The 26,457-nt window shown below is 35.7% G+C and overlaps 1 protein-coding gene across 1 annotated transcript in view; it reads right to left on the bottom strand.

Moving 5' to 3' along the window:
• The window catches only part of LOC138700491 (protein takeout-like), a 28,571-nt gene extending 2,873 nt beyond the window's left edge, over nt 1–25,698 (bottom strand). Inside the window, exons 1-5 of the mRNA XM_069827096.1 lie at nt 25,629–25,698; nt 14,057–14,149; nt 10,043–10,190; nt 7,407–7,540; nt 2,983–3,132 (exon numbers count right to left, since the gene is read on the bottom strand). Of these exons, the coding sequence (XP_069683197.1) occupies nt 2,983–3,132; nt 7,407–7,540; nt 10,043–10,190; nt 14,057–14,149; nt 25,629–25,689 (586 nt within the window). The 5' untranslated portion in view covers nt 25,690–25,698. The remainder of the gene's footprint in view (nt 1–2,982; nt 3,133–7,406; nt 7,541–10,042; nt 10,191–14,056; nt 14,150–25,628) is intronic.
• Between the last annotated feature and the right edge of the window lie 759 nt (nt 25,699–26,457).

Here is a 26,457-nt window from a genome sequence, read left to right as displayed (position 1 = left end):
AGTCATAGCTTCCTTGTTTTGCAAGTGTAAGGGAGTAATTATGAATGACTGTCAAGCAAAGGCAAAAACAATAACCGAACAATTTCATTGAAATCTCCTGCAGAAATTGAAAGGGAAAATTTGCGAGAAGAGGCCTGGTATGTCCAAAAAAAAAAATGTGCAGAAGGCAAATAGCCTCCAGCAGTGGTGTTCGGGTAGAAGACAAGGGTTCATCAACGCATCTAAATTGGGGAAGAACCACAAAAAAAAAAAAAGAATTTACAAGTTAATGCAGTAGTGACATTCTGCAGTTCCTGCTGCAATACAAAAGAGGTGGAAATTTGCAGAGTGGTGCTATCAAGAAAGCAGCTGATAAGTTTGTAGTAACATTACTGACTATATCCTGAATTTGGCACCGAGCTACTGTAAACAATAATAGGCCTATGATAAAGGTAAGTTGTGCGCTCGGAAGAGAGGAAAGTATTGTCGGGAACGCGAAGACTATTCTGTAGAACTGAATAAAATAAAGGACATTGCTTTATACAAACGTGGGACAATTTGATATTTGCCTTGTGCTATTGAAATTCCAAAAAACAACCCTGTTTCGGTATTTCAAAGAGGGCAGAACAATCAAAACATTTTCATCAATACTAAAACCTCTGCTCACGGAAGATAACAAACGCGAACGTCTATCATTATGTTTGTCTATGGTGGAAGCTAATGGTAAATTCAGGGCTATATACGATTATGTGCATATCGATTAGAAGTGGTTTTATGTCACTAAGATCCAGGAGAAGTATTATCTCATGATAGATGAGAAGTCTCCGCAACGACAATTCAGGAACAAGAGGTTCATTCCTAAGATCATGTTTATGGTGGCAGTAGCAAGAACTACGAGGAATTCATACAAACATCGGTGGTTTAATGTCCGAATAGGCATGTGACCATTTATTGACATAAAGAAAGCAAAAAGAAGCCGCTAGAATCGACCACGTTGCGCTCCCATCGTATACTCTAAAACATCAGTGACACGAAATGACATTCAGGAAATGGTTGTGAAAAACGTCATTCCAGCTATCCAACAACAGTTTCCAGCAAGTTAGAAGAAGACCATAATTCAGTAGGAGAATGCAAAACCCCATTCTTCTGACCAGGATCGTGAAATTATTTCGGCGGCCAACAGAAATGGATGGAATATTGTCCTGAAGAGGCAGCCACCGAACAGCCCTGACTTCATTGTTTTGAACCTTGGATTTTTAATGCAATCCAGTCTGTGAAACATAACAAAAATCCACGAAGAACATAAGAACAGATTGTCTGCTCTTTCGAAGCCTTCAACGCCCTGACCAAAAATAAGACTGATGTCTATCTCACTTTGCACCAATGCATGAAGTACTCTTTGATGAAAGAAGGAAGTAATACATACAAGTTTCCTCATATGGGGAGAGAAAAACAAAGATTGTCAGGAGCATTTCCCGATACACTTCAGTGCACTCAAGAGGCGATATAGGTGGCATAATCAGCCTTAGTGAAGTGAAAATACACCGCATTGCAACTTATCCAACATAATATTATTAATAGGCGTATTACTTGAAATTTATTAAATTTTGGAGTGAACATTTTTATTTATGATCTCTACTTATATATGTTTTAAAAAAAGTAAGGCCTAAAGACGTTATTAGAATTATTATTTTATGAAGAGAAAATATTTGTGATTGTATTTTTGTTAAGGTAAAGTACCAAGACATTGTTAAATGCGATCTTATTAATATGAAAGGTGTGAGTAATTATATTGCAACATACTATGTATCACAATATATAATGCAATATTCAGACCATATTTTGGAATTAAATAAATGAGGGATATCTATACCATAATTTGGGAAGGAGGGAGTATTACACAGAGGATGATAGACTTGAGTTTGAGGATATATCTGTTTTGTATTATAAAGATGAATGAATATTGTACTGAAATGAATACAGTTGCATTTATTACGTGTTCTTATGAAGGACACGAAATGTTGAACTGAACCACGCGAGCCGATTTAGAGTATATCAATCTGAGGCCTTATTTTTTCATAAATAAGTATTAATTTTTGCGCTAAAATTGTTATTTTTAATTCCCTACCGAATTCCTTCAAAAATATACAAAATCCTGCCAAAACTTCAGGAGGAAACACTGCATACGGATGAATGGAGAGATAGGGGAGTACGTGAAAAAAACACGTTTTTGAAAACAGTGCAGTGAAGAATGTGTACTGTATTTTCATTAAAACTTAAGTTTTACAGCATCACAGTAGTTTTTCGTATATGTCAGTTAGTTGTTGGGAAAGTAAATTATTTTGAGAGAAATACGAGGTAAGAATATAGACGTCACAGTAAAAGTTAATGAAAATGTGAAGAGAAAATGATTTATAAAATATATCCTGATTCATGACTGAAATAAAGTTGCACAATCAGGAGCAGTGCTGCTGGACGAGAAATACGGAAAGTGAGTTGTGAACCATGCTAGGAAGGATATGCACAGAAAGAGGAGCATCAGCCGAGGATATTTAGTAAGGAGTGGAATGTGCTGGGTTCAGTTTCAGGTGAAGACGAGATTTGTAAATTTCTAGAAATGTTACGCCCGCCTCCACCGAGCCTTTATTACTCGTGGAAGAAGAACAGAGCATGATATGCATTACACTACTACTGCAGTCTAGTATATACAGTCACGAAGTTCAATACGTAGTAAATATGCATCCATAGATAGTTGCTAACCACTAGGATCGCTAATATCGCCTCATTATAGACAATGCGAAATAGTACCTGCACAGTCTTTTGTTCCTAGCACCCTCACAACTCAGGCTTCGCTACTGTTTATACTAGACTGTGCTACTACCTCAGTGGTATCAAACTTCCTACTTCTATTGACTCTGGCTGATGTGTGTGTAACTGTTACTCCCGACTCCAAAATACATAATTGATATCAAGGAAAGTGCAGTGAAGGAATGTTTGTCTTACCGAGACGCTTGTCGCCGTTGAAGAGGTTGTCGAGGTAGATGTACATCCTCTTTGGGTCCATGTGGACCGTCGCTGAATTCAACTGTATGTGGTCTACTCCATTAATCTTCTTCATTGTGAAATTGTTTCGGACCATGCATTTTGTATCGACTGTTGAAGAAAAAGAGTACTTATCTATGTATAAATGTTTTTTAAATGTACACTTCTTTGGATTTAAAAAAAACTATTTAGCACTAAGGGCAATTGTTCTAGTACAGTGAATGTTATTAAATCAAAAGCTCTCAAACGAAGGACTAACATGTCGAAACAACTTGGCTCATTGAAAATAGCCTTAATATTATTTTATGCCAGTGGTTGTGGTCCTGTGAATGCTTTCTCTTCAGCCATTTAAAATTTGTATTATATTGGGATCATTTCACACGACTTCAGGGCTAGAGAAAGCATATATATATATATATATTCTTTGTGCATACAGACAATCCCCTTTGCAAGAGTATGTCCGTGATGACTAAGCTGCTGACATTACGTAAAATGTCTACAGGCATTTTTTCTTTTCATCATAAAACGTGGGAATGAAATTTAAAAATCAATTTCAGATGAATATTTACTAAATGAAAGGCGTATTAGTGTCTGTAAATGCCAATTTTTAATTTTATTGCCCTCTTTGTTTATAATACCTATATCAAGCAGAAAACGTAGTATTCTTACAGAAGAAAAATTAAATGAGATTGGTGATTGATTAGAACTTACTCCTCAAAATTTTTATAAAATATTTAACACAGGAAACTGGAATATCTCAGTCCTCTGCAAGAAATGCAACAAAACTATTGAAACTGAACCATATAAAAGTCCAGTAATGCAAGCATTAAATCACATAGATGCTGATAGGAGAGTGCAGTTTTGTAACTGGATGTTAGAGAAAGTGAATTCAGGAGAAATTAATCCGAAATTTTTTTTTCTGATGAAGCATGGTTACATTTAAATGGACACGTGTGTTTTCAAAATAACCGATATTACAGTCAGGAAAAATCGGATTTAGCGATTGAAACGCCCTTGCATGGTGAGAAGATAGGGTTCTGGTGTGCAATTAATGGATATTGCTTTATTGGACCTTTTTTTTTTTTGACGGTATAATTAACAGCGAATGGTATCTCCAGTACTTCCCGACCCCTTCTTTGACGACTAACGTACGCGGAACTATTGTCAGTTTATTTCCAACAAGATTCTGCCACTGCTTATACAGCTGCCATGTCAATGAGGGAATTGATGCGTATTTTCGGTATGAGACTAATCAGTAATAATTTGTGGCCTCCACGAAGCCCGGATTTAACACACTGTGACTTTTATTAATGGGGAACACTAAAAGGTAGGGTTTATAGGAAACATCCTTATTCTATAGATCAGGCCAGCACAAGGTTTGCGCTCTCCGAGCCGGCTCACAGCTCATGAGCGGAATGTAGGTATTAGCTGCGCTCTGTATAAGGGTGGGCTGGAAGAAGGGGTGATCTCGTACAAAATGTTCACGAAGTGTTCATGAAATGAATTCCCGTTCAGTGTTTACAAAACTATCTTGCACTATTATTAATTAATAAAGAAATATTTATTTCACAGAAATAATAGAAATTCTATACCTACTTAAATGTACAATATCATTTTGTTATATTCTTATTTATCAGTACATGAAAATGAGGTTTTATGCGTTTGGCAGCTGAAAGGAACAGTAGCCTACTGATCGTAATGAAACATCAGTTACAGATGTTCGATGTCTGGCTTTATTAAAGTTGATTATAGAAAGCAGTTGCTACAAATATAAATGTTGAGCCAAACATAGCAATCATTTTCACAGCCAGCCTGTGTAGTCGTGGATATTATTGCTAATGTTCAGTCTTGTAAAACTCAACCAGGCTAGCAGTATTATTCAAACGATCTTTAGCCCTTAGGTCACATTGAAGATCAGTAAGTTCGAGCTGTAAATCGTTAAATGTTACATGTTACGTTCCGTCTTTTAGATTCCTCCATACTATACTGTAGCAGTAGGTAAGCAACGTGAAACAGTTACTGAGAATAGGCCTACACACTGCTCTCCACTAGATAGCTGAGTGGTCGTTTCCCTCTCCTCTATCTATAGCAAATCTATGTCATTCTGACGTATCTTCCTCTCCGTTTCGGCGAGCGGTAATGACCGCTCTCCCGCTCGTTGAGCGCTGTTTGTGTAGGCCTGCTATAGATGAACTAAAAGACTATATACGAGAAGAAATCCAAGCTATCAATGATGTGGAACTTCAGAGTGTTGTTCATTCGTTTATCAGAAGATGTCAGTTGTGTGTGGCGGCAAATGGAGGCCATTTTCAGCAACGACTGTGAGCTTGGTAAGTCCAAAGTATTGAACGTTTATTGTTAGTACTGTTATGTATTGGAGAAGCGCCGGAGAAATTGTTACGCGCTCGGTGGAAACCACACAGGGCGCGGCCGACCGGCTGGCCGATCTTTTCTGTATTATACAGGATGAGTCAGGAGGAAAGGTACATGTTTTGAGGAATGATAATATTGATCATTCTGGACAAAAAAGTTTATATTATTATAGCTCTTGTAAGACAGCTAATGTATTGCTGCTCTGAGCTAATTCGGACATTCCTTTATTTGAGCACAAGCATATAAAATATGAGCGAGGAGTTCCACTCTTGGTTTCACTTTGCGCTTGTAGACTTCGATCTGGAGCCAACCCCTCTAAATAGTAATCCAATGGAGTAAGGTCGGGTGACCTCGGTGGCCAAGAAATGACTCCACCGTGATCGATCTAACGCCCAGGATACGTTTCATTGATCCTACTACAACCTAAAATCGTTTTGGTTACGTCTGCTTATGAGTGCTGATGAATGACATGAGACTGATGCGTATAGCCTGTACCAGCGAACCCTGTTACTCCTATCTCACCCTGATAAATATTTCAATCCAACATACACAGCGCCGTCTAGATTATTTGGATGTTGTTCTGCGTAATGGTATATACCAGATCTAAAATGTATGATGCTATGTATCTCAAATTCAATATTTCATAGTTATTCGTGTTGATAGGCTATGTCTGAATCATCTTTTTGTAGAAATATGGAGTATCCGTTTTGGTTTGTTTCCATTAGGTTGATTAACAAATTCATGTAGTTATCTCTGAACGCGGATTTTTTTTCTTATCTGAAAAAGTTTCATAGACACTATGTAATAAGGTACCTATTATGCCTTCACTGTTACATGACCGATCAGCGCTACTGTCGCCATTGTCGTTGTAAACAAAATATCATAGGCGATTACAAAGCGGGGGGCACTAAGGGGATCAACGTATTGGTGGTGGTGGATGACACACTGCTAATTCGTAGAATCAACACCGTTTAATTTAAAATAAAATTTCTGAGACGAACCACGTGTTGCATCAACGGATTTTACGTAAGAAATACAATAATGAAAAATCATTGTTTCTGATTTTCGTTAATTCTTCAATATGTGTTAATTCTTCCAATAATTTCTTAGTAAGTTAAAAAAAATATTATTTGCATTAACGTCAATTTGACTCCAAAACTCAATGAACAGAATGTGTCAAATAGTTCTGAAAGAATCAGTGTACACAGAAGTTAATTAAAAAAAAAACTACATTTTTTTTTGTTTAGGTATTACTATGGTCTAGTTGCTAGAGTGCTGTACTTATAGGTCTAATCCTGTGGAACCGGGTTCAATCCCCGGTTTACTCCCGGTTTATAACTTGTGTTGGGCAAGCCCATTGTCCAGGTACGAGTAACACGGGGTTTTATCTAGGAACTCCGGTTTCCCTGTGGGATTCTAACAAATATCCATAATCATCTCATCTTATCGCGTATGTAGCGCAGACCGGATTCCAATGCGCACCCTGAGCAGTGACTCTGTCGGGAAATTTTTCTACACAACTGGCTTCATATGGGTGAAGGACATTAGTGAACTACCCGCCATTAATGAATTTTTTTTTATCAGAGATACCGGTATTAAAAGATTGATTTTCAAAAAAGTACACAAGTAGTCTTTTTTGCAGTATCTCTTTGGACTGTCGATATTCTGTAATGTGACGCACCTTAGTAATTCAGTATTTGTTTGTGCATCTTTCTATTTAGTTCAAAGTTAACATAGTGTTTACGCGAGACTCGTATTGTGAAATAGGCTACCACACGTTTTGCAATATAAAAAAGACCCCAGAAAATTTTAGTGCTCGTCCCTGAAAGAATAATCTCACTAATTGGTGGTATATTTGTGAATAACTGTTTATACCGCTGACACTGTTCATCAGCGACGAGTACTGAACGCAAGACATGTATTAATATTATGTAGATAAATATATATGCCTAGCAACAATCCAATTCTTCATATGTAACTAGCCTTATGTAATCCATGTGCAAGTCTCTTACCCAGAGTGATGTTGATGTTTCCTGTCCCTCTTATTGGCAGCAGAAGGATCTGTCCTGATACGTTGTAGGTACCCAACACCTTCAATTGAGGCACGGTAAGCAGGAATGAATAGTGACCCTTATTGAAGTCATGTCTGAAATAATATTGCTTTGAATGCCGAGTTGTAGACATTTTCATCGGGGAGGATGGGTAGGGAGGGAATCCGTGGAAGGTTGAAATTGAATAAGGTTTCAGATAAATATATAATAATCTATGAATACTTTTCCAGCGTGTGATTACATGGTAGGCCGACCGTTTTCAAATCTGCATTACAGTGTGTATTGCAGCGAGTATTCAATCTCTTGCACATCATTTAATACAGAGTGTAAGCAAAATGTAGGATTATTTATCCCTATGATCCACACCTGACCCATTTCTACTGGATCTAAAATACATAATTTTCAGCATTCAAATGTCTGACATGTCACTAGTTTGCATGTAAAAGTTCAAATCAGAACCTGTTCTCTTTACGTCATGGTACCTGTTTGAATGAGGAGTGTTGTCGAGTTAGGTAGTGTAAAAGTGGAGCTGATGGAGCAGAGAGCTGTAATTAACTGCCTGAGAAAAGAGCAGCCTGTGACTCTGTTTCAAATCCAACGTGATATGACATAAACTTAGGGCAATCTGTTGTTTCTTATTTACAAGGTATGACATAGTGAAGCGGTGATGTCGTGAATTTAAGCATAGGAAAACATCTTGTGAAGGTCTCTCCTTAGTTGTCACAACTGAAGAAATCATCTATTAAGTGCGTGATTAATGCAAGAATGAAGAGTGATTAGAACTATTAGGGATATAGTAAAGGAATCGACCTTCTGATATCATACTCTTCATAATAGGGCTACACATATTAACAAAAGGATTAGCGAGGAAGAGATTAAGTGCAAGACGGATGCTTCGAATGTTAACAGCATCACAAAGACGATCTCGAGTTGTGTTTTGCCAACAAGTTTCAACAAAATACTATCGTCCGAAAAAGCGAAATTATCTTGAAACATTTTTGACAATGAATGAGTCTTATGTTCATCACTAAGATCGAAAGATAAAAAATTGAAAGCAAGGAATGGAAACATCAGAAGTATTAAACCTCTAAAAATTCAAGGAGCAACCATCTGCAGGAAAGATAATGCAGTCTATTTTGTGGGACAAACAACATAGTATTTTGATTATGAATGAAATGTGCTATTGTTCTAAGGCGTAATGTCAAGGACTGGCGTCAAGAAATGAGCACAGTAACTAAATTGGAGCCAATAGACGACAGAAGATTGTGGTATTTCATGTAGCATGACTTTTTCTTAAGTCCAGCTTCGAACAGCATATCTGGTTCGCACGAGGAAAAATCTGTCGTATTGGTATCTATTGAGATCGAAGATTTTTATGTTGCATATGATTTACTCCATATTGTTGTAAATCATATATAACACGATGCATAAACAGACAGAAAACACAACAAACAATAAAGAAAAACAGAGCGGATACTAGAACTCGTAACTTCTCTTTTACTGCTCAGCTCCCTTACCCCTAGACAAGGGGTTCGAGGAAATGTATAATTATTGGAAACACTAACAGAAAATTGAAACCAATTCGTTCACGTGTAAGCCTAAGCTTACATGAAAAATAAGCGACGTTTTTCTTAGGGGGCCTGGCATATGGCATCCGGTCATTTTTGTGTCAGAACTGGTACAATACGCAACCGAGTTTCACGAATGAAATTACAGTTGTGTTTGCTTTGAATGTTTTAATTTTGTTTCGGTTTACAAGTGGAGAGGATGGTCTACAATACGGGAAGTAATTAATGAAGGGTAGGCAACATGTTTTCTCTCCATACGAAGCGAGATTGCGAAATTTAGTCGCAGCTTAAAAATATTTCACTAGAAAACATTGAAAACCAAAATTGCTATGTAATTCCATTGAATTTGGTAGAAATAAGATTTTGGTGTCATGTGAAGCCACCTGAACGCATGTTTTTTTTTTTTTTTCCACTGTCAAGACTAAGTTTTAGTTCTTGCTCACTTTCTTTTTCTGCGTTTTTTATTCAGCAAGAACAGACCGACACACTTTGTTATTGTTAAATTTACATCCTGTTTATTATAATGGTAAATGAAGTCGTGTTTGGTATTCATGTAATTTTCTTCAATGCTCAGGGTCAGTTGAATTTGAAAAAAAATTAATGGTGTGAGTTTCTATTTAAATCCAGCTAAATATCTCTAAAAAGTGATTTTGCTGGTTGGTCTCTTGTTGTATAAGTCTGTCTAAATAACACGATTTAAATACACCCCAATAACCGTTATATGACATAGAAATAAATTTTTCACTATAAACGTATCGTTTTGGGTACAACAAACGCAGTTTCTCAATTGGTTGTGTGTTCTTAGGTGATTTTAGTCTTCTGAACCACCTCTGTTTCCACCTCGAAAGAATAATGTAAGTTTACATTCCTTAGTATTCGTACTGTTACGGGAATTAATTTGTTTTCATTTGTTAATGCACATTTGTTGGCATAATTCACACTTTGTAAGGGTATATTTGCATGCATATTTATTAGTGTTTTAGGACATGCACTTATGGATCCTAGTTATAATTTATCACTGTTACTCACGAGTAGTTCAGCATGTACGTATCCTTCAACCCTTGCAGCTTGACGTCTCTCAGAGTCATATTCAGTTGTCCCCTTCCCTGCCCATGCGACAGTTTGAGTTTCTTAATCTCGAATGGGTCGAGTGGGGGTAAGTTGAATATTGTTTCACCTGAAAAAAAAGTCACATTCGTCGCCATCTCTCGCTGAGCGATAAACATAATTTCTGTATCAACCGATATATATTTTGATGGAGCAAGAAAGTTGTAACATAAAGAAATACGTTCTCGGTAACTCTGATCACGAAAATTTGATTTATGATGGTATACCTTGTTTGATCTTCGATGTTGTTATTGTTTAGTCAACTGTCTGACACCAAGGAGGCACCACTTATAAGGCAACTAGGACAGGAGATAATGGGGTAAGTTGGCCAGGTCCTTTCCTGCGCCATTGCAAAACATCGCCGACTAGCTAGACATTACACTAGTCACACTTCAGATGTATACAAACAATTGTTCTTCCACTCACAGAGATTGTCAAGTGAGATGTACTGCCTGGTAATAGATACACATATCAGACATAACCTCAATCAGAGGAAGTTCAGCGATATGTACCTTGTAATATTAGTTAAATTTATAATTTTCCGCTTATTTATTTAACATAGAGCCCATAGATACAGATAAACTTGTCGCATTCTTTTAGAACTTTTACTGGAATTTAAGGTGCTAAGAGAATGTTAATTATTTATTAACCCCAGCAATACGAACCCACAATCGGCAATGTGTATTACTACCTCTGAGGTCCAGAAATAAACTATTTATTGTATTTTTTTTTCAAATTATATTGATTTGTTTTTATATCCATTCATTAAGACTTTAAATGTTATTAATTTGCTGTAATTCAGGAAAAATTACATGCAAGACTCAGTATTCATCCGTTGGGGTAGACTTTTATCAGGTTCATGATAAGTGGTGTGGAGTACAGCTGTACCACACTTTAGTATATACAGTTACGAAGCTTGGGATGATTTTTACATTTCTCGCTATAGTTCCTAGTCGCTTGGAGCGCTGTGAGTAGTAGGAACAATAGACTGTCTCACTGCCATCGTAATCTAATACAGGCCGTAAGGCAGACCATGTGACTCGCTTAACCCGATCACGAAGGGCGGCGTTTCAACCATATAAATTAGTTGGAATGCATAAAGAGTAATATATATTTCTCTAAAATGTAGTGTAATTACATTAATAAAATTTAAAACAATGATTATGATACAGTTCAGACATAATTCACTTGCGAGTTAAGGTGTAATATTATTTTTGCTGTGAAAATTAGCCTACGTTGTTTGTATGTGTAATACCTGCCTTTATTTAGATTAATTATCGCGAAATTCTTGTACATTCATTTATGCACGATTCAATAATTTTCAGTTCCACCGTAAGGATATTTAGATACGTTGAACTTATAGGCTATGTTTACTGTACGATTTGCCCCTTTCTGTGTAATTTTAGTGCTGTCCAATGCCGTGCCGTTACATGTACGTTATGCCATATGGAAATTATAGGCTATACTGTAGTTACTATATTTAACTTATATTCCTATATTCCCAATTATAGATTATAATTAAACATAATGTTAGGTATGACATTCCGCACATTCTATTTGTCTGCATTTTAATACTACAGTTGAGTACTGAAGTATTGTATTTATCTACTATACGTAAGAGACGAAGTAACACAATCGTACGTACGACATTAGTGTCATAGGAGTGGTATGGTAAATTTTCTGTCTACAGTTAAGGAAGGTAGATGTGCTAAATTAAAATCACAATATAAATTCTTTTTTATTAAACCTCAAAATAGCTTCAATTCTAAACTTAAAATGTTGATGCGAACAGATTATGTTAACATGTAAAACTCTCTTGACATTAAAATAACACAGTTTTGTAATTATTTCTGCAACATATTCAGCAAGAAGTAACCGGAACTTACGGACACATTACACTAAATAAAACTTAGCAATGATACGCAATAAAGTTATAATATTTCTCTGACCACCATACACTGAAATAGAGAACCCGAACATACTTTATAGCCTGGTCTAGATCGAAAAGGCATTGACTGTGCCGAATTTCGCATTGTTGTGAAAAGTTGTGTAAACTGTGAAATGTTCGTTATCGGTTGTAATAACTGTAAATGGCTAAAATACAATAATTTGAATAATGTGGGACAAGGAGACGTTTGTAGCACTATAAATTGTAAGAAAAAGAGGTCAGAGTTATCCTTCTTCCGAAAGATCCAGGAAGGTGAGTTTATAAAATAAAAGAGTTTGCGGGAAAAACGATGAATGTCACAGTTTTCTTAAGGTTGATGTTATTATCTAATTAAATGGATTACTGCGAAATTTAATGTTGTTCTTATGAAAAATGGTAAAAAGGAGAATTATCACCACGAATACAGTAAACCTTTCCTTTATTTTCTACAGAAACAGCACTACATCTTGCAGTTATAGTCTCAATTAAATCATTATGTAATCCTTAATAGAAATGTGACATTCATCGTTTTTCCCGCAAGCTCTTCTTATAACATATACTTTATGAAAATAATACATAAACCTTATGTATTTCATATTTCAATATTGGAAAAAAGGTGTTAATTTTTTTAAAAGAACACGGTATCGAAAGTACAATACATTTTATCGTCTGCTAGGCAAAGAGTCTGTGATGAGGCGATAGTAGCGATCCTAGTGGTTAGCAACTATCTATGGATGCAATTTAGCTGTATATACTAGACTGTGGCTGTACTGCTTCCTTCATGGAATTTACTTTCCCCTGTCTACGAGACATATAATATTCTGCGGAGGTTGTGTTACACTTACACGTCCAGAATTTGATGTAGGCCTATCGATTTCTCGACTAACTGACACATTGTGTGTTTCCTCATTTTCAGCTTCAGAATCAGAGAAACCAACTTCTTCAATGTTGTCCTCAACCTCCCTTGTTTCTGTATCTGATTCGTCTAAGATAAGACATCATTGACTACCCTCTCCATTGAGGTTTCACGAATTGCACACGCCGACATAACTATATAGATATGCTATCTGGCTATGTCGATGAATAGAAAATTTGAGAAAGACAAGTTTTAAAAACAAGAAGGATATTGTAAATAAAGACCCGACGGCTGTTAATGCTATTGTTGAAGCGGAATATCTATTTCAAACGTTCAAACCACAAGGGAAAATAAAATAAAAATGAAAGCTTGAATATTTCGACCATTTATTTTACCACCGGTGGTGGGGGAGCCTCCAAGGCCCATAACAAGTTTGTTTGTAAATATGTATATATTTTTTTGAAAATTTGATTCGAAATACATAATGAGTTAATAATGAAAAACTGAACCTATTCGCCTTAGAGGCCCCCTGTTGGTATTGCTAGGGTTAAGTAAGTTATGTTGAAATTCATAATACTAGATGTAGCCTAAATATAAGCTAGAATCTCAATCAGAGGTATTTGAATCCTTTATAGCCTAAAATATAAGTGGTACCCAGTACCCAAGTTATTTTACATACCAATTTTCGTAGAAATCGGTTCAGTTAGCACGTGGAAAGGTAACGAATATAGGCTACAGACATACAGACAAGAATTAAAAAAATGCGATTTTAGGTCTCAATATAGTTTATTTTACATGTTAACACCAATTACGTTTGTAAAAGCGAAAATTACCAGAACAATTTAGATTACAATTTTTATAATTAGTATTACAATTATATTGAATACTTTTCGAAATAATCACGGTTCTTGCTTCCGTAGCACAGATTCTTGTGGTCCTCGCTTCAGCGTTTAGAATTATACCGTACTGTAAATAATTCACACTGCTTGTAAGGAACATTGCACAAAGTATTGGCTAAATCAGTTCCTAGCGTGTTGCATTATATTCGTGAATCACGTTGTATAGGATATGGATCGAGAAGGCGAGGACCAGGACTTCAGGCCGACGCCTTGTAATTTATTACTGTATGACGTATGATTTATAATTTACTTACCTTTGACGAGGTTCGGAATTGCTTCTCTGCTACTTTTCACCACACATTCTCCCAAGTTTGGGTCTGAGCGTGCGCATACTTTGAAGTATGAGGCTGTAATAGAGCACAAGCAATGTTGTTATTCCACTGTCTACCTAAACCCGACATAGCTGAAACTTGCCTTGCGGCGAAGGATTATTCACCCTAACATAACGTCGTTGTTCCTGCAATAACTCCTATGTGACATATTTACCAATTTTCAGATTTTTCTTTTAAATAACTTAAATAGTGATACAGAAGTAATAAAATCTCATATATGTAATTATATTTCTTTCTTTCGAAAATCTAAGAATTCACTGTCTGCTATGTACCGGTGCCATAGGATGAATAAATGTGAAAAGTTTTATATTTTGCACCTAGGAGTTATTGCAGGAACAATGACGATAAACTTTGATCCGTGTAAAAGTTCTCTGATTTACCATGAAGAATAGAGCGATGACGACCCATTATCTAATCAGGAAATTAACCAGTTGTAGGAAAAATGATGCAAGGTAGAATTGTGAATTAAAGCAGAGAGATTGGAAGAGTCTTGAATACAAACCTGAGAGTTACTTTTTTGTTGCTTTATTCGCAATATATATTTTCATTTATTACATACACTTTAAAATCCTAATTGACTTTAATTTGAACAATATTTTCTTTGGTTGACTATTTAACGAGACAGTATCAAGTGTGAGGTTATTTAGCGTCGATGGGATTGGTGATAGCGAAGTTGTATTTGGAGGGATGAGGCGTAGGATTCACCATAGGTTACTTGACATTTGCGTTCCGGTTGGAGAAAACCTCGGAAAAACCCAACCAGATATTCAGGCTAAGCGGGAACGGAGCCCGCGATCGAGCGCAACTCCGTGTCTGCAGACAAACGCCTTAGCCGACTTAGCTATGTCGGTGGCTGAATTAAAGATATAATAGATCTGTAATACAAGAATATCTGTTAGGCCTACATCCTGTACAATTATTACAGGTCGAATTATACTTATAATAGGCCTGTAATAGATATGTAGAGTGTAACATAAATATAGTACTTGTAGAATCTTCGGGGCCATTTCTCACACCAAAAGAAGAAAAAAAAATTATGCAAAGATCTCTCCCTTAATCTTTGGTTTATGACAGTGGCGTAGCGTGGCTTCCGAAACGTTTACCAACCCAAGAGTGTTAGTAATACTTATTCTTAAAAATAATTAGGAATAAGAATATAATTTTACAAAATTTACGAATCATATTGGACTCTCACTCTGAGAGAGGAACATAGGTTAAGGGTGTTTGAGAATAAGGTGCTTAGGAAAATATTTGGGGCTAAGCGGGATGAAGTTACAGGAGAATGGAGAAAGTTACACAACGCAGAACTGCACGCATTGTATTCTTCACCTGACATAATTAGGAACATTAAATCCAGACGTTTGAGATGGGCAGGGCATGTAGCACGTATTGGCGAATCCAGAAATGCATATAGAGTGTTGGTTGGGAGACCGGAGGGAAAAAGACCTTTAGGGAGGCCGAGACATAGATAGGAAGATAATATTAAAATGGATTTGAGGGAGGTGGGATATGATGATAGAGACTGGATTAATCTTGCACAGGATAGGGACCGATGGCGGTCTTATGTGAGGGCGGCAATGAACCTTCGGGTTCCTTAAAAGCCATTTGTAAGTAAGTAAGTATTATGTTGAATTAGTAAAAGTTATATTCTCCTAACAGTCTTAAATGAAGATCAATTCTTCGATTTTTCTTTGCTAATACGTCAATACCATCATCCTGAAAGCTCTGTGTAGACTGTAATTTGACAAGCAGAGATTTCTCAATGTTCATTAAAGCCAGAGATGAGAATCTGGCCTGGTTCTGGGAGTTTCTCAGATATTTTTTTATTCTTTTTAAAGTGGAAAATTATGGTTCACTTGCTGCACTGGTTGCCGTTATAGTTGGGATTAACGCACAAAGCTTGGATGTGTGAGGTAAAATAGGGGACAGTTGTAAAGTATCCTTGCACTGGTGTAAATACATATACACTGTCTTTCAACATCTGTATCTGAATCAATTACCACAAGTTCACTGTTCAAAGCTGCACAGTCAAAGAACATTCCGTAATTTTCTATTAGGCATGCAAGAGCTTTTTCGGGAATTGATGTTTTATATTCATAAATATATTTTGCAGCGAGAAGACTAAATAAGTAAAGTTTCGGGTCGTCAGAAAAACTTTCGGAAACATTCTGGCATACTGTATCGATGATCTCAGTATACAGGCTGAGTTTTAAGTCCACCGACAAACTTCAGGGGGTGATTTCTGACTGAAAATGGAGCATAAAAGTTCATATCATTTTGTGTCCGTAAATGCATAGTCTCCACAGTAGATGACGACATTCTCTCGTAACTTGCAGTATGCGTTTTGTGTGTTGCAGATAGAGTGATTTAAGCAACGTACGTACAAGCACAATGGTCCGGTATTCACTCCAGGGACAAGCCAAGGTGGTGTTCGTGTATGGCCAAGCAGGTGGAAATGATCGAGAGGCAGCACGTATGTACCGAGCCAGGTACCCTGACAGACAGCACCACCAACATCACACAACATTTGGAGCCATTTTTCTGCGTTTGTTTGAGCATGGGTCCTTTGAAACAGATGAACGTGCAGGGCGACCGCAGACCGTGTGTACACCAGATGTGGAAGAACATGTTCTCCATGATTTTGAGAACAATCTTGGTACAGGCTCCAGGCAAGTGTCCCGCCAACATGGTGTAAGCCAAGAGACGGTTATGGTGCTGTCTGTCAGGGTACTTGACCATTGTGCTTCTACGTTGCCTAAATCACACTGTCTGCAACACACAAAACGCACACTGCAAGTTATGAGAGAATGTCGTCAGTGCCATCTATCGTGGAAACTACGCGTTTCCGGACACAAGGTGATAAGCACTTTTGTGCTCAATTTTCAGACAGAAATCATCCCCTGAAGTTTGTCGGTGGACTTAAAACTCGCCCTGTTTACCCGTCTGTATGAGCATTTGTTCTTCCCCTACTATGCAGTTAATTGGAATTCTTTTTTTACGTGGTGAGCAGCTAGAAGAAGAGGTACCTTCCATTTTTGTCCACAGATGATAAAAATTTTGCCTCAAGTGTTGCATGTGATTTTTAAACTAGTGTATTTTTATGTACTACAAACTGCAGTGTCACATGTGTTAGTCTGAAGAATTTTTAAGGGACGATCTGAATGAGGGGAAGGAAAAAATGTAACTTGAAAATGAAATCGTGGTCGCTTAAAAGCAAAAGAAGGCTGTGTACGGGAGAAATTGTTTTCATATCCCATTCATTTGAACTTCGTATAATAGAAACGATAAGATTTTTAATTCCTTCTTTGTTGTGTTTCAACTAGTCGAGTTAGGTGTTGCAGCGAGTTTGTGCGACAGGTGGAAATCGTTTCGTAAGATGCGTGTCTAAAGCCTGAGTTTATTTAGTAGATTTAGAAAAAAAAATGTTGTGACAGCACTAGATTTAATTTGTGTGCGTAAGAATGGACAAATAAGGCGTTTTGGTACTGCTCTCGAATTTTTGCTTGTATACTACCATGTTGCCCAGCCATCACTACAACACCATCGTAGATCTGTGTTGTAAGTAGAGACGAGAATTCCCTGCAAATGCATGTTTTTATAGGAACATAGGACATAACTCAAACTTAGTACTTATCCATTTCATTACTTTCCGGTTCCAAATATGTGTACTTTTCCCGTGCATATTTGCATATTTTGGCCTTTTTGGGTATAAAAATATGCATAATGCATATTTAAGCAATTTTTTGGTTAATAATGCATGTAATATACATTATATTCAGATTAAATGCATGTTTAATGGTGGATACCTCAGCTTCTCGATTTTTATGTTCCTTATTTTAGCTTCAGGAGTTAGGATTGGGAAGGAAAAGAAAAAGAAACTAAATAACAGAAAAATGAAATAAAACGTTAAGATGTGCACAATAAGATGTTAGAGGACCTTTCCCTGGATAGAAGTTCACTTTTACAACACTTTACCGACCACCTTCTACAGAATACACGTCAAAAATTGATTTAATAATAATATTGAAAATCGCACCCGAACGCGCATTTTTAAAACTATAGCTTATTTCTGTTCAGTGGCATAGTCTTTTAGAGATCTCACTCTCTTTACAGACACTTCGAAGTGGTAGGTCTCACACTTTCGTCCACATAGTTCACACACACAGTCTTCTTTCGGGTGGTGCCATCTCTTTTCAGCGCACAGTTTACCGTGGAACCATGGACTGCCAGGCGCGTCACTGCGTGTCTCATGTCGAAATTAGCTTTTTCCCAGCTTCTCTCCACCATCACTCCTGTTCCATAGAAAGCTGGGTCGATTTCTTCTCTCTTCATTCTTCGCTCCTGTATTACTATTTCTGCGTTCACCGTATTGGATAGGAGAAGATTTAACCTTAGGTCCTCCAGGAAGAAGGTCTCCTTTGCTAGTTCGAATACTAGTCTGCTGGATGTGTACTTCGACAATGACAGCGCCTTCTTCAGGAATCTTGCTTTTAGGTTCTCAATGTATTTCAACTGTTTCTGTCCAAGATACTCCCAAAAAAGTTGCAGACCATGTGACACCTTTGCTTCAAAGAGCTTCATTGCCGTTCTCAAGGATAGTTGTCTGAGGTTTTGTATGTCTTTCATACTCCTGATCGCCGCTGCCATCCTCTCCTCTATATGTGCGCGAAACGATCTCCCTGATGTCTGTAATGTTATTCCCAAATACCGGAAGGCGTTCTTCGTGCGGATTCTTCTTCCGTTGCAGATGATTTCATCCTCTGCTGCGAGTCGTCCTCCCCTCCGGAATACTACCAGTTCTGTCTTATTTGTGTTGATTATTATTTCGTTCTCATCCGCCCATGTTGCAATACTGTCTACTGCTGTTTGTAATTCTGCCCTATCCCTCGAGAATAGGGTCATGTCATCTGCGTAGAGTAGTGAGTCTACGCTTGAGCAACTTCTTATTACTCGTACCAATTCCTCCACATATACATTGAAGAGGAGCGGACTCAACGGGTCCCCTTGGAGTACCCTATCTTTTGGTCGATCTATTTCGAGTTCTCTATGTCGTTCTTGAGTTGTATCTGGTTCTCTGCCAGTATGTTTACCAGTCTTGTCAGCCATGTTCTTCCTGCTAGGTTGAGCAATTTTTCCATCAGTAGCTTTCGGTTGCCTGTGTCGAAAGCTCAACTGTAGTCGATGAACACTACGTACAATTATCCCCGGTGTGTTTGCAGCTCCTCCTGTATCCTCTTCAATAAACATACTACGGCTATGAATGTGCTTCTGCCCCTTCTAAAGCCACACATTTGGTCTGGGAGTTTTTCATCGAGTAGGTTATCCAGTCTCTGCGTTATTAACTTGGAGAGTATCTTGAAGGCCACTCCTTCTAGGGCGATTCCTCGATAGGCTTCTACCGAGCCTGGGTCTCCCTTTCCCTTGTACAGGAGTTTGATCGTTGATAGTCGCCAGCTAAAAAAAAATTGTGTGTCTAGATCAACGTTGTCAGACAGAGATTAAACGGAGCGGTGCGCTCCACTATAATTCGTTGCGTGCTCCGGTGTTTCCACAGACCTAAGCAAATTCACGCTCCGACTGCACTCTCTAGCTCCACTACCGGTTTTGGAGCTTACAACTCTGACACTACTGGTCTAGATCAACGAGCTACAAGTCTAGGTCGTTGTTCTAGATCGTTGCGTACGACATTATAGACAAGCTGGCGCATAGCACGTTCTCAGCGCCATAACAATTTCTGCCGCTAGGTTCGCCCCGCAGTTCAATTAAATGTTGAATAGTTCCATTACTAAGCATTGTGTATCGTGAAAAAAATTGATTTATTATGTTGGATATTTTGAGAATAGTAGAGTGGAAATATAGAGGGTTTAAAGAAACTGCCGACTAATTTAGATCAAAAGCACTCTCTTTCGAGGAGATTGTAAATACTCTCTTCCTTTTCCAATACTAGTAGAATTTAGATTTTTCTAAAATTGTAATCATTCACTAAACTGTCTTTGCATGTATGAATCTCGTAAGTGGTTCATGTGTTTATTTATTCTGTTTGTGTGCGTTAATGTGATTCTAATATGCATCCAATTAAAGGTTGCAGAAGTGTACTTGAATGAAAGGAAAGAACTTTATTAGATCATAATATGGGGATGTGGTATTCTGCGATTGTTGCAGTAAAGAGGTAAGCACTGCTATTCTGTCTCCGAATATTTTTTATGACAGTCGTTCTTTGTAAAACATTACAAAACTTATAACTAGTGACGAGAATTTCATGCACTATAAAAACCCAAAATATGCATGCATTTATGCACGATCAAGCGAGGGTCATAAACGTGAACACGGACTACGGATTCTTTTGTTCAGTGAAGAAGATTATTTGTGGCGAAAACTTGATTGAAGCGTTTGACGTGACACTGTCACAAATATGCTCATTCAAGCTTGTACCCATAACTTCCTGCGATGTAAAGAGGTAATTCTCTGCCTACAAAAACATATTATAGACTGACAAGCACAGAAACCTCACAGAAACCAATTTAGAAATGTTGTTAATTGTTAACTGTGCAAAAAAAAAGTGAATTGAAATAATTAATTTGGAACAAAAATGAAAGTGCATATTCTAATGTGTTTTTCGCTTGATCGTGCATAAATGCATGCATATTTTGGGTTTTTATAGTGCATGAAATTCTCGTCACTAGTTATAAGTTTTGAACCACATTCAAAATCATTTAAGACCTCAACGGCATGATTAAAGAGGGAGATGTCAGAACGGCCTTCTTTTACATATTTTGTGAAGCATAAGAATCGTTCTTCAACATTAATGTCAGTTGTGACATATCTAAGAATCGAAGACATTTGATATTTCATAATGATGTCTCGTCAAGGGTTAAAGGCACAAAAGTAGGTTTTTAAATTTATTTTTTTTTATTTCAAGAATCATTAATTCAGAGATAGCACTAACTCATTTTGTATAACAGGAGAGGAACCACGAAATGAAATTGAAGACTATAAATTATTACCTACTTCTAGATCATTGCTTGCCAACATGTTGATAACCTCAATGTATTTTCCTTTATTTGCAAATGGGGTGCTTTGTTATGACTCGTAAATACAAGAGTTTGGATCCCAGAAAACATACTGCGGTCAGCGCTGAGCTGCGATTAAACTCCCTACAATTTTTTTATTTCCCGTATTCCATACTGTTTCATAATGCCTTTCAATCGCAATCTGATATTGATTTCTTAGAGTAAATTCAATCCTTGTATTCTTGCCAAACAACTTCAGTTCTTTTAGAGAAGCAATTTGGTAAATGGAATTCTTATGCCAGTTGTCCACTTTATGGATATTACTCGTATTTAAATCAGTATGCCCAGTAATGTTAAAAAGGGGGTTTTCTTTTGAAAATAGAAGACATGGCCAGCAGAACATTTTGTTAAGTTTCTCGTTCCGCACTGCCAATGGATTCCCTCATACAAATTAATATTGAAATGCCTAACACAGTTTTCTAGCTTTGTTTCCAGATTAAGAAAAGGTTTTGGAGGATCATCCTGTGTTATGGTAAATTTACCGCTATAACTCAGTGCACTGAACGGCGTTTGCAGAAGTTTGTCAATAATCACAATGTTGTTCACACCAGAATGCCATATTTAAAATTTCACAAGACACACATTTCATAAAACACGAAGCACTGTGTATCCGCTTCTTCGATGTTCCACATATTGATGCAATGCAAACCCCCGTTATCTCTCTAATCTTCTCATCTCCCACCCTTAGATGTTACAGAGTTCATTCACACTGAAGCCGAAAAGGAAAATAACGATACTGACCGATGTTGAGTGGAATGGAGAAGATATTCTAAACCTGGGCATCCTGAAAGTATTTTGTCACCATTTTGCAAAACAATGTCCTGTGCTTCAGTCAGTTACAGAGATTCCATACATAATTTGTGGCGTTTTATTTTCCTGAGTTTCATTTTTCTGTCATCTGATATTAAATACCAACTGCAATATATTTTCATAAACGATGCAATACGTAGTGGTCATACTTTCTCATTATCAGTATAATTGAATTTGAACATTATCTTTGAATTTGTCATAGCCTGTGGTGAAAGGAAAGATAATTTCAAATAGACCTGCTTTAGTTCATAGCCTAATATATTCCATTTTTTATTTATTCATTTATTTTATAGGTAGTAAGTTTCAAATGAATATAAATTAATACAATATAATATAAACCAGCCGGCTCCTGAATGAGTAAAACTCATGCTCAGGAGGAGATTCAATACAAACAAAAATAAAATTAAAATTGAGAATGAATACAGATTAAAAGGTGTTAAATATCTTTAAACCCAAACTATAAATCCAATACAATTTTTTATTATTTTTTTATTAATTTGGAGAGGATTAGTGGTTAAAATATTATTAGAAAAACATTTGTTTAATAATCTAGTTCCTTGAGTCATACTATAATAAAAAGCTGCATTGGTTTTACATTTAGGTTCAGATAAATGCAGAGAATTCATACTTTTAGTTCCATATTTATGTATGTACCTTTCAAAGTTACTAAGATTTCTGTGAAAATATGTTAATAAAATAAAATAATAAATTTGTTTAATGTTGAAAACTTTAAAATGTTTAAATAACAATTCAGTTGAATAATATTTCTGCTTTTTAAAATAAATTTTTAATACTTTTTTTCTGTAGTAAAAGTAACGGATAAAGATTGAATTTATAAGTTCCACCACAATCTATATTACCATACATAAATATAGATTGAAATAATGCTAAATAAATTGTACGTAAACAGTTAATTCATAAAATATTTCTTAGAACAGCAAAGTAATGTAATGTTTATTACAAATATAATGAATATGATTATCCATTTCAAATGATTATCAATGATTATATCTAAGTATTTAACCTTATTATCTTCATTAGTAACTGAAGAATTGCAATTTATATCGGAACAGTCAAAATTATGCATTTTAATTTTTAGTACAATTGAAATTGATTTATTATCTTTATTTTTGAAGAAAATCGGACAGCTATTGTTTTTATCTTCATTATTTACAAGTGAATTTAAATCGAACCATTTTGTGATTAATTTTAAGCCGCAATTTGCATTATAATAAGCATCAGTCCAAGTTTTTCCACTACAAAGTAAAAGAATATCGTCAGCATACGAATATAAATCCTCTTCATATTCTTTAAGGTCTATCATTAAAAGGTAATTAATATATATTAAAAATAAAATTAGTCCAAGGACTGTTCCTTGCGGAAGTCGTATTTTTATTTTAATAAATTCACTTAACTCATTATCAATTTTAGTAGCTTGAACTCTATCATTTAAAGAAGATTTTAATAAATTGAAAGTATTATTTTTAATTCCAACACAATTTAATTTCTCTAATAATAAATGATGGGTTACAGCATCAAAAACTTTTCCTATATCCAAAAATATACCACAACACTTAAAACTTTGATGAACTACTTTCATAATTTTTTGAGTAACATTAAAAATAGCATTCTCTGTACAATGTTTTTTTCTAAATCCAAATTGTTTTTCACTTAATATATTCCACTTATTTATTCTAATTTTAATCCAATTTTCAAATAATTTAGAAAAACAAGAAAACAAATATATAGGTCTCTAATTATTTATTAAGTGAATTTAATTAACGGATAATAATTATAAAAATATAATTAGAATTCTGTTTTAAATTCGATAAAAATTAATCATATAAATAATTTGAAATCATTATTTTAGTACTTTTCTTATATTCAATGCCACTGAGATATTTTAACGTGTATTAATTTTTAAATGGTTGTTTAGGCCTATACGTTAGACAGACCTATTCGTATTTTCAGTTATGATGTCTTAAAGAATCGTTATAATATATTTCGAAAAATATAAATGATTCCTTATAATGTGAAAGTTACATAAATAGTCCCGCACTAAGTTACCTGAATGCAATATAATATCAACACATTTTAAAGATTTGCATTAATTTTATGCTATATATAATATATAATTTTTTCTGAGTCCCTTGTATATTAATATTATTGTAAATTAAGTACATGGACGACTTTCTAAAACGAAAGCTAAAATATTGTTTGAACAAATCCAATAAGGAAAAAAAGTACTTACTTCACGATGAGGTATCGTCATAGCTCAGATGCCAGACGATTTTGCGTGATAATCGGGAGGTGCAGTCGTGCATTCCCGCTGGGGCTGATAATCTGATTTGGTTTTTCCCGAGATTTTTCTCAATCCTAAGTTGAATTTCAGGTATTCTATGACGAATCCTCAGCCTCATGATGGCAAAATATGAAATCGTTATCTACAATGATTCTACAGACAGTAAATGATCTGGTATTTGGTATAACGTCATTAAATAACCAACAGAAAGAAACACCCTACAGTAAACCTCTTATTAATCGAAACGCAGTCCAGCTTACAAACTACATAAGTTGCAACCAATTTGTGTCTCAATGCATACAAGAACTTGAAGGTACTCTAATTAAGTTTCATTAATTTAAGAAAAAAATGGAACAATTCTATATTACAATAGTAGTCGATAATTGGAAGGTAAAGATGATTGATATTCTAATCAAGTGGATTCTGTGTGTAGAAATCCTTCCAAAAATTAGTTACTGTCTGACTCGAATTGAATCAGTCATGTGTAAAACCACATGAGTCGCAGAAAATAAGTTTTGAGAAAAATAGAAAAACTATATTTAATGAATGTTAGTTCTGTGAAAGTTTTAGAGACGGACCATAAATTAGTATGCTATATTAAGAAAGCATTGTATATTCATTATCTTATTTCATACAGTCTCAAAATATACGGTATATTTTTTTTAATATCTTGGAGTCATGTTGTTTTTTTAAGTACTCAAAATAACAACTCCTGTATCCCAATACAATATTTGTTGCGGTGTGAAATATATTATTATACAGTTTTCAATTAATTTATGTTGTTATTTTAAATTAAAATTCAAAATGGTTAATATCATTCACAAATTAAATTTAAAATACCATAGCCTGCTTAAAAAATTCTTTCAGGATATTCATTTTTAAACCAATATATCGCATGTTTAATGGAAATATAGGCCTATGAATACACACATATCTTCAGTTAACAATAAGTAAATAACATTGGCTTAAATTGCATATTTTTGCTACAAAAATACGAGAAATGCATACAAAAATGTTTACTAATGATGGAGCTCACGTTGTTTTGATTGAAATGATGCATCTATCCCTGCCGGTAACTCATTTTCGTAAAAATGTGGACTCATGTGGTTTTAGAAATGACCGATTCAATTAGAGTACCGGTAGGAAAAGCTAAGGAATAAATTCTAATTTTCAGAAATGAACTTTTAAAATCAGTACGTATTGTAAAAAATGACTTTAATATTGGAAATGAAGATACTCGCTAATAGATGAAATGGAAAATTCAGAATTGTGGGGAAAACGTAAGATTGAAGAGATGTGACGTAAGACTCACGTAGTTGGGGAACCTCCGCTTGGGCGAGGCACAGTGTGACAGCCAGCAGGATCAGCCTCATGGTGGTGTAGTTCTGTACAGAACAGCCACCAGCCCCCAGCCTCTGTATACATTTATAGGAAATGAATTCCTTGTCATTCTCTAGGCCATGATTTTAAAATCGCTCTTAATGAATTAAGAAAATTGTTTCGGATTTCATATTAATGCAAACTTTATGGAATTCCATGTATTATTGAACATGTATGGCATTAGAACAGGTTTAATCAGTTATTAGTTATTATTTCTGTTGAGTACTTTAACATATGATTTGCGTTGTGAATCATGCTTAGAGCCCGAAGTTTTACGTAATAGTAAATCCTAAAGTGATGTACATATGCAACTGAAAACGTTAAAATATGTGCTAAATATATAATATCAAAATTGGAGAGGGAGTTAAAAATTGTCATTTATTAAAAAAATAGTTTTATTTTAAATAAAGAAAAATAAGATGATTAATTTCATAAAAATTATACATATATATGTCATACTGATGATATAGTTTTCAGTGCGATTCTGAAGTTAATGAAATCATGTAGCACAATATGCCAGAAGCTATTTATCCATATTTTCAGGAACCAAGTTCTGTTGGCGATTGAGTATTATCATCTTATACAGTGAAAACGAACTCTGGACATCGCACGAGATTAATGTACCTTCACCGACGAACGGCTGTTTAAAAAGTACTGTATGGAAAGTCGGTGGCGCGAACAGCCAAGAATAACCAAGGACGACCAGCCCTAAGTTGGCCCTACGTTTAAATGCTTTAGCAGAGATGAACGATCATCCAACG

Source organism: Periplaneta americana, chromosome 5, assembly GCF_040183065.1.
Source record: "Periplaneta americana isolate PAMFEO1 chromosome 5, P.americana_PAMFEO1_priV1, whole genome shotgun sequence".
Classification (NCBI taxonomy): Eukaryota; Metazoa; Arthropoda; class Insecta; order Blattodea; family Blattidae; genus Periplaneta; species Periplaneta americana.
The sequence above is the reverse complement of the archived record's forward strand: the minus strand, read 5'-3'. Positions and strand labels throughout refer to the sequence as shown.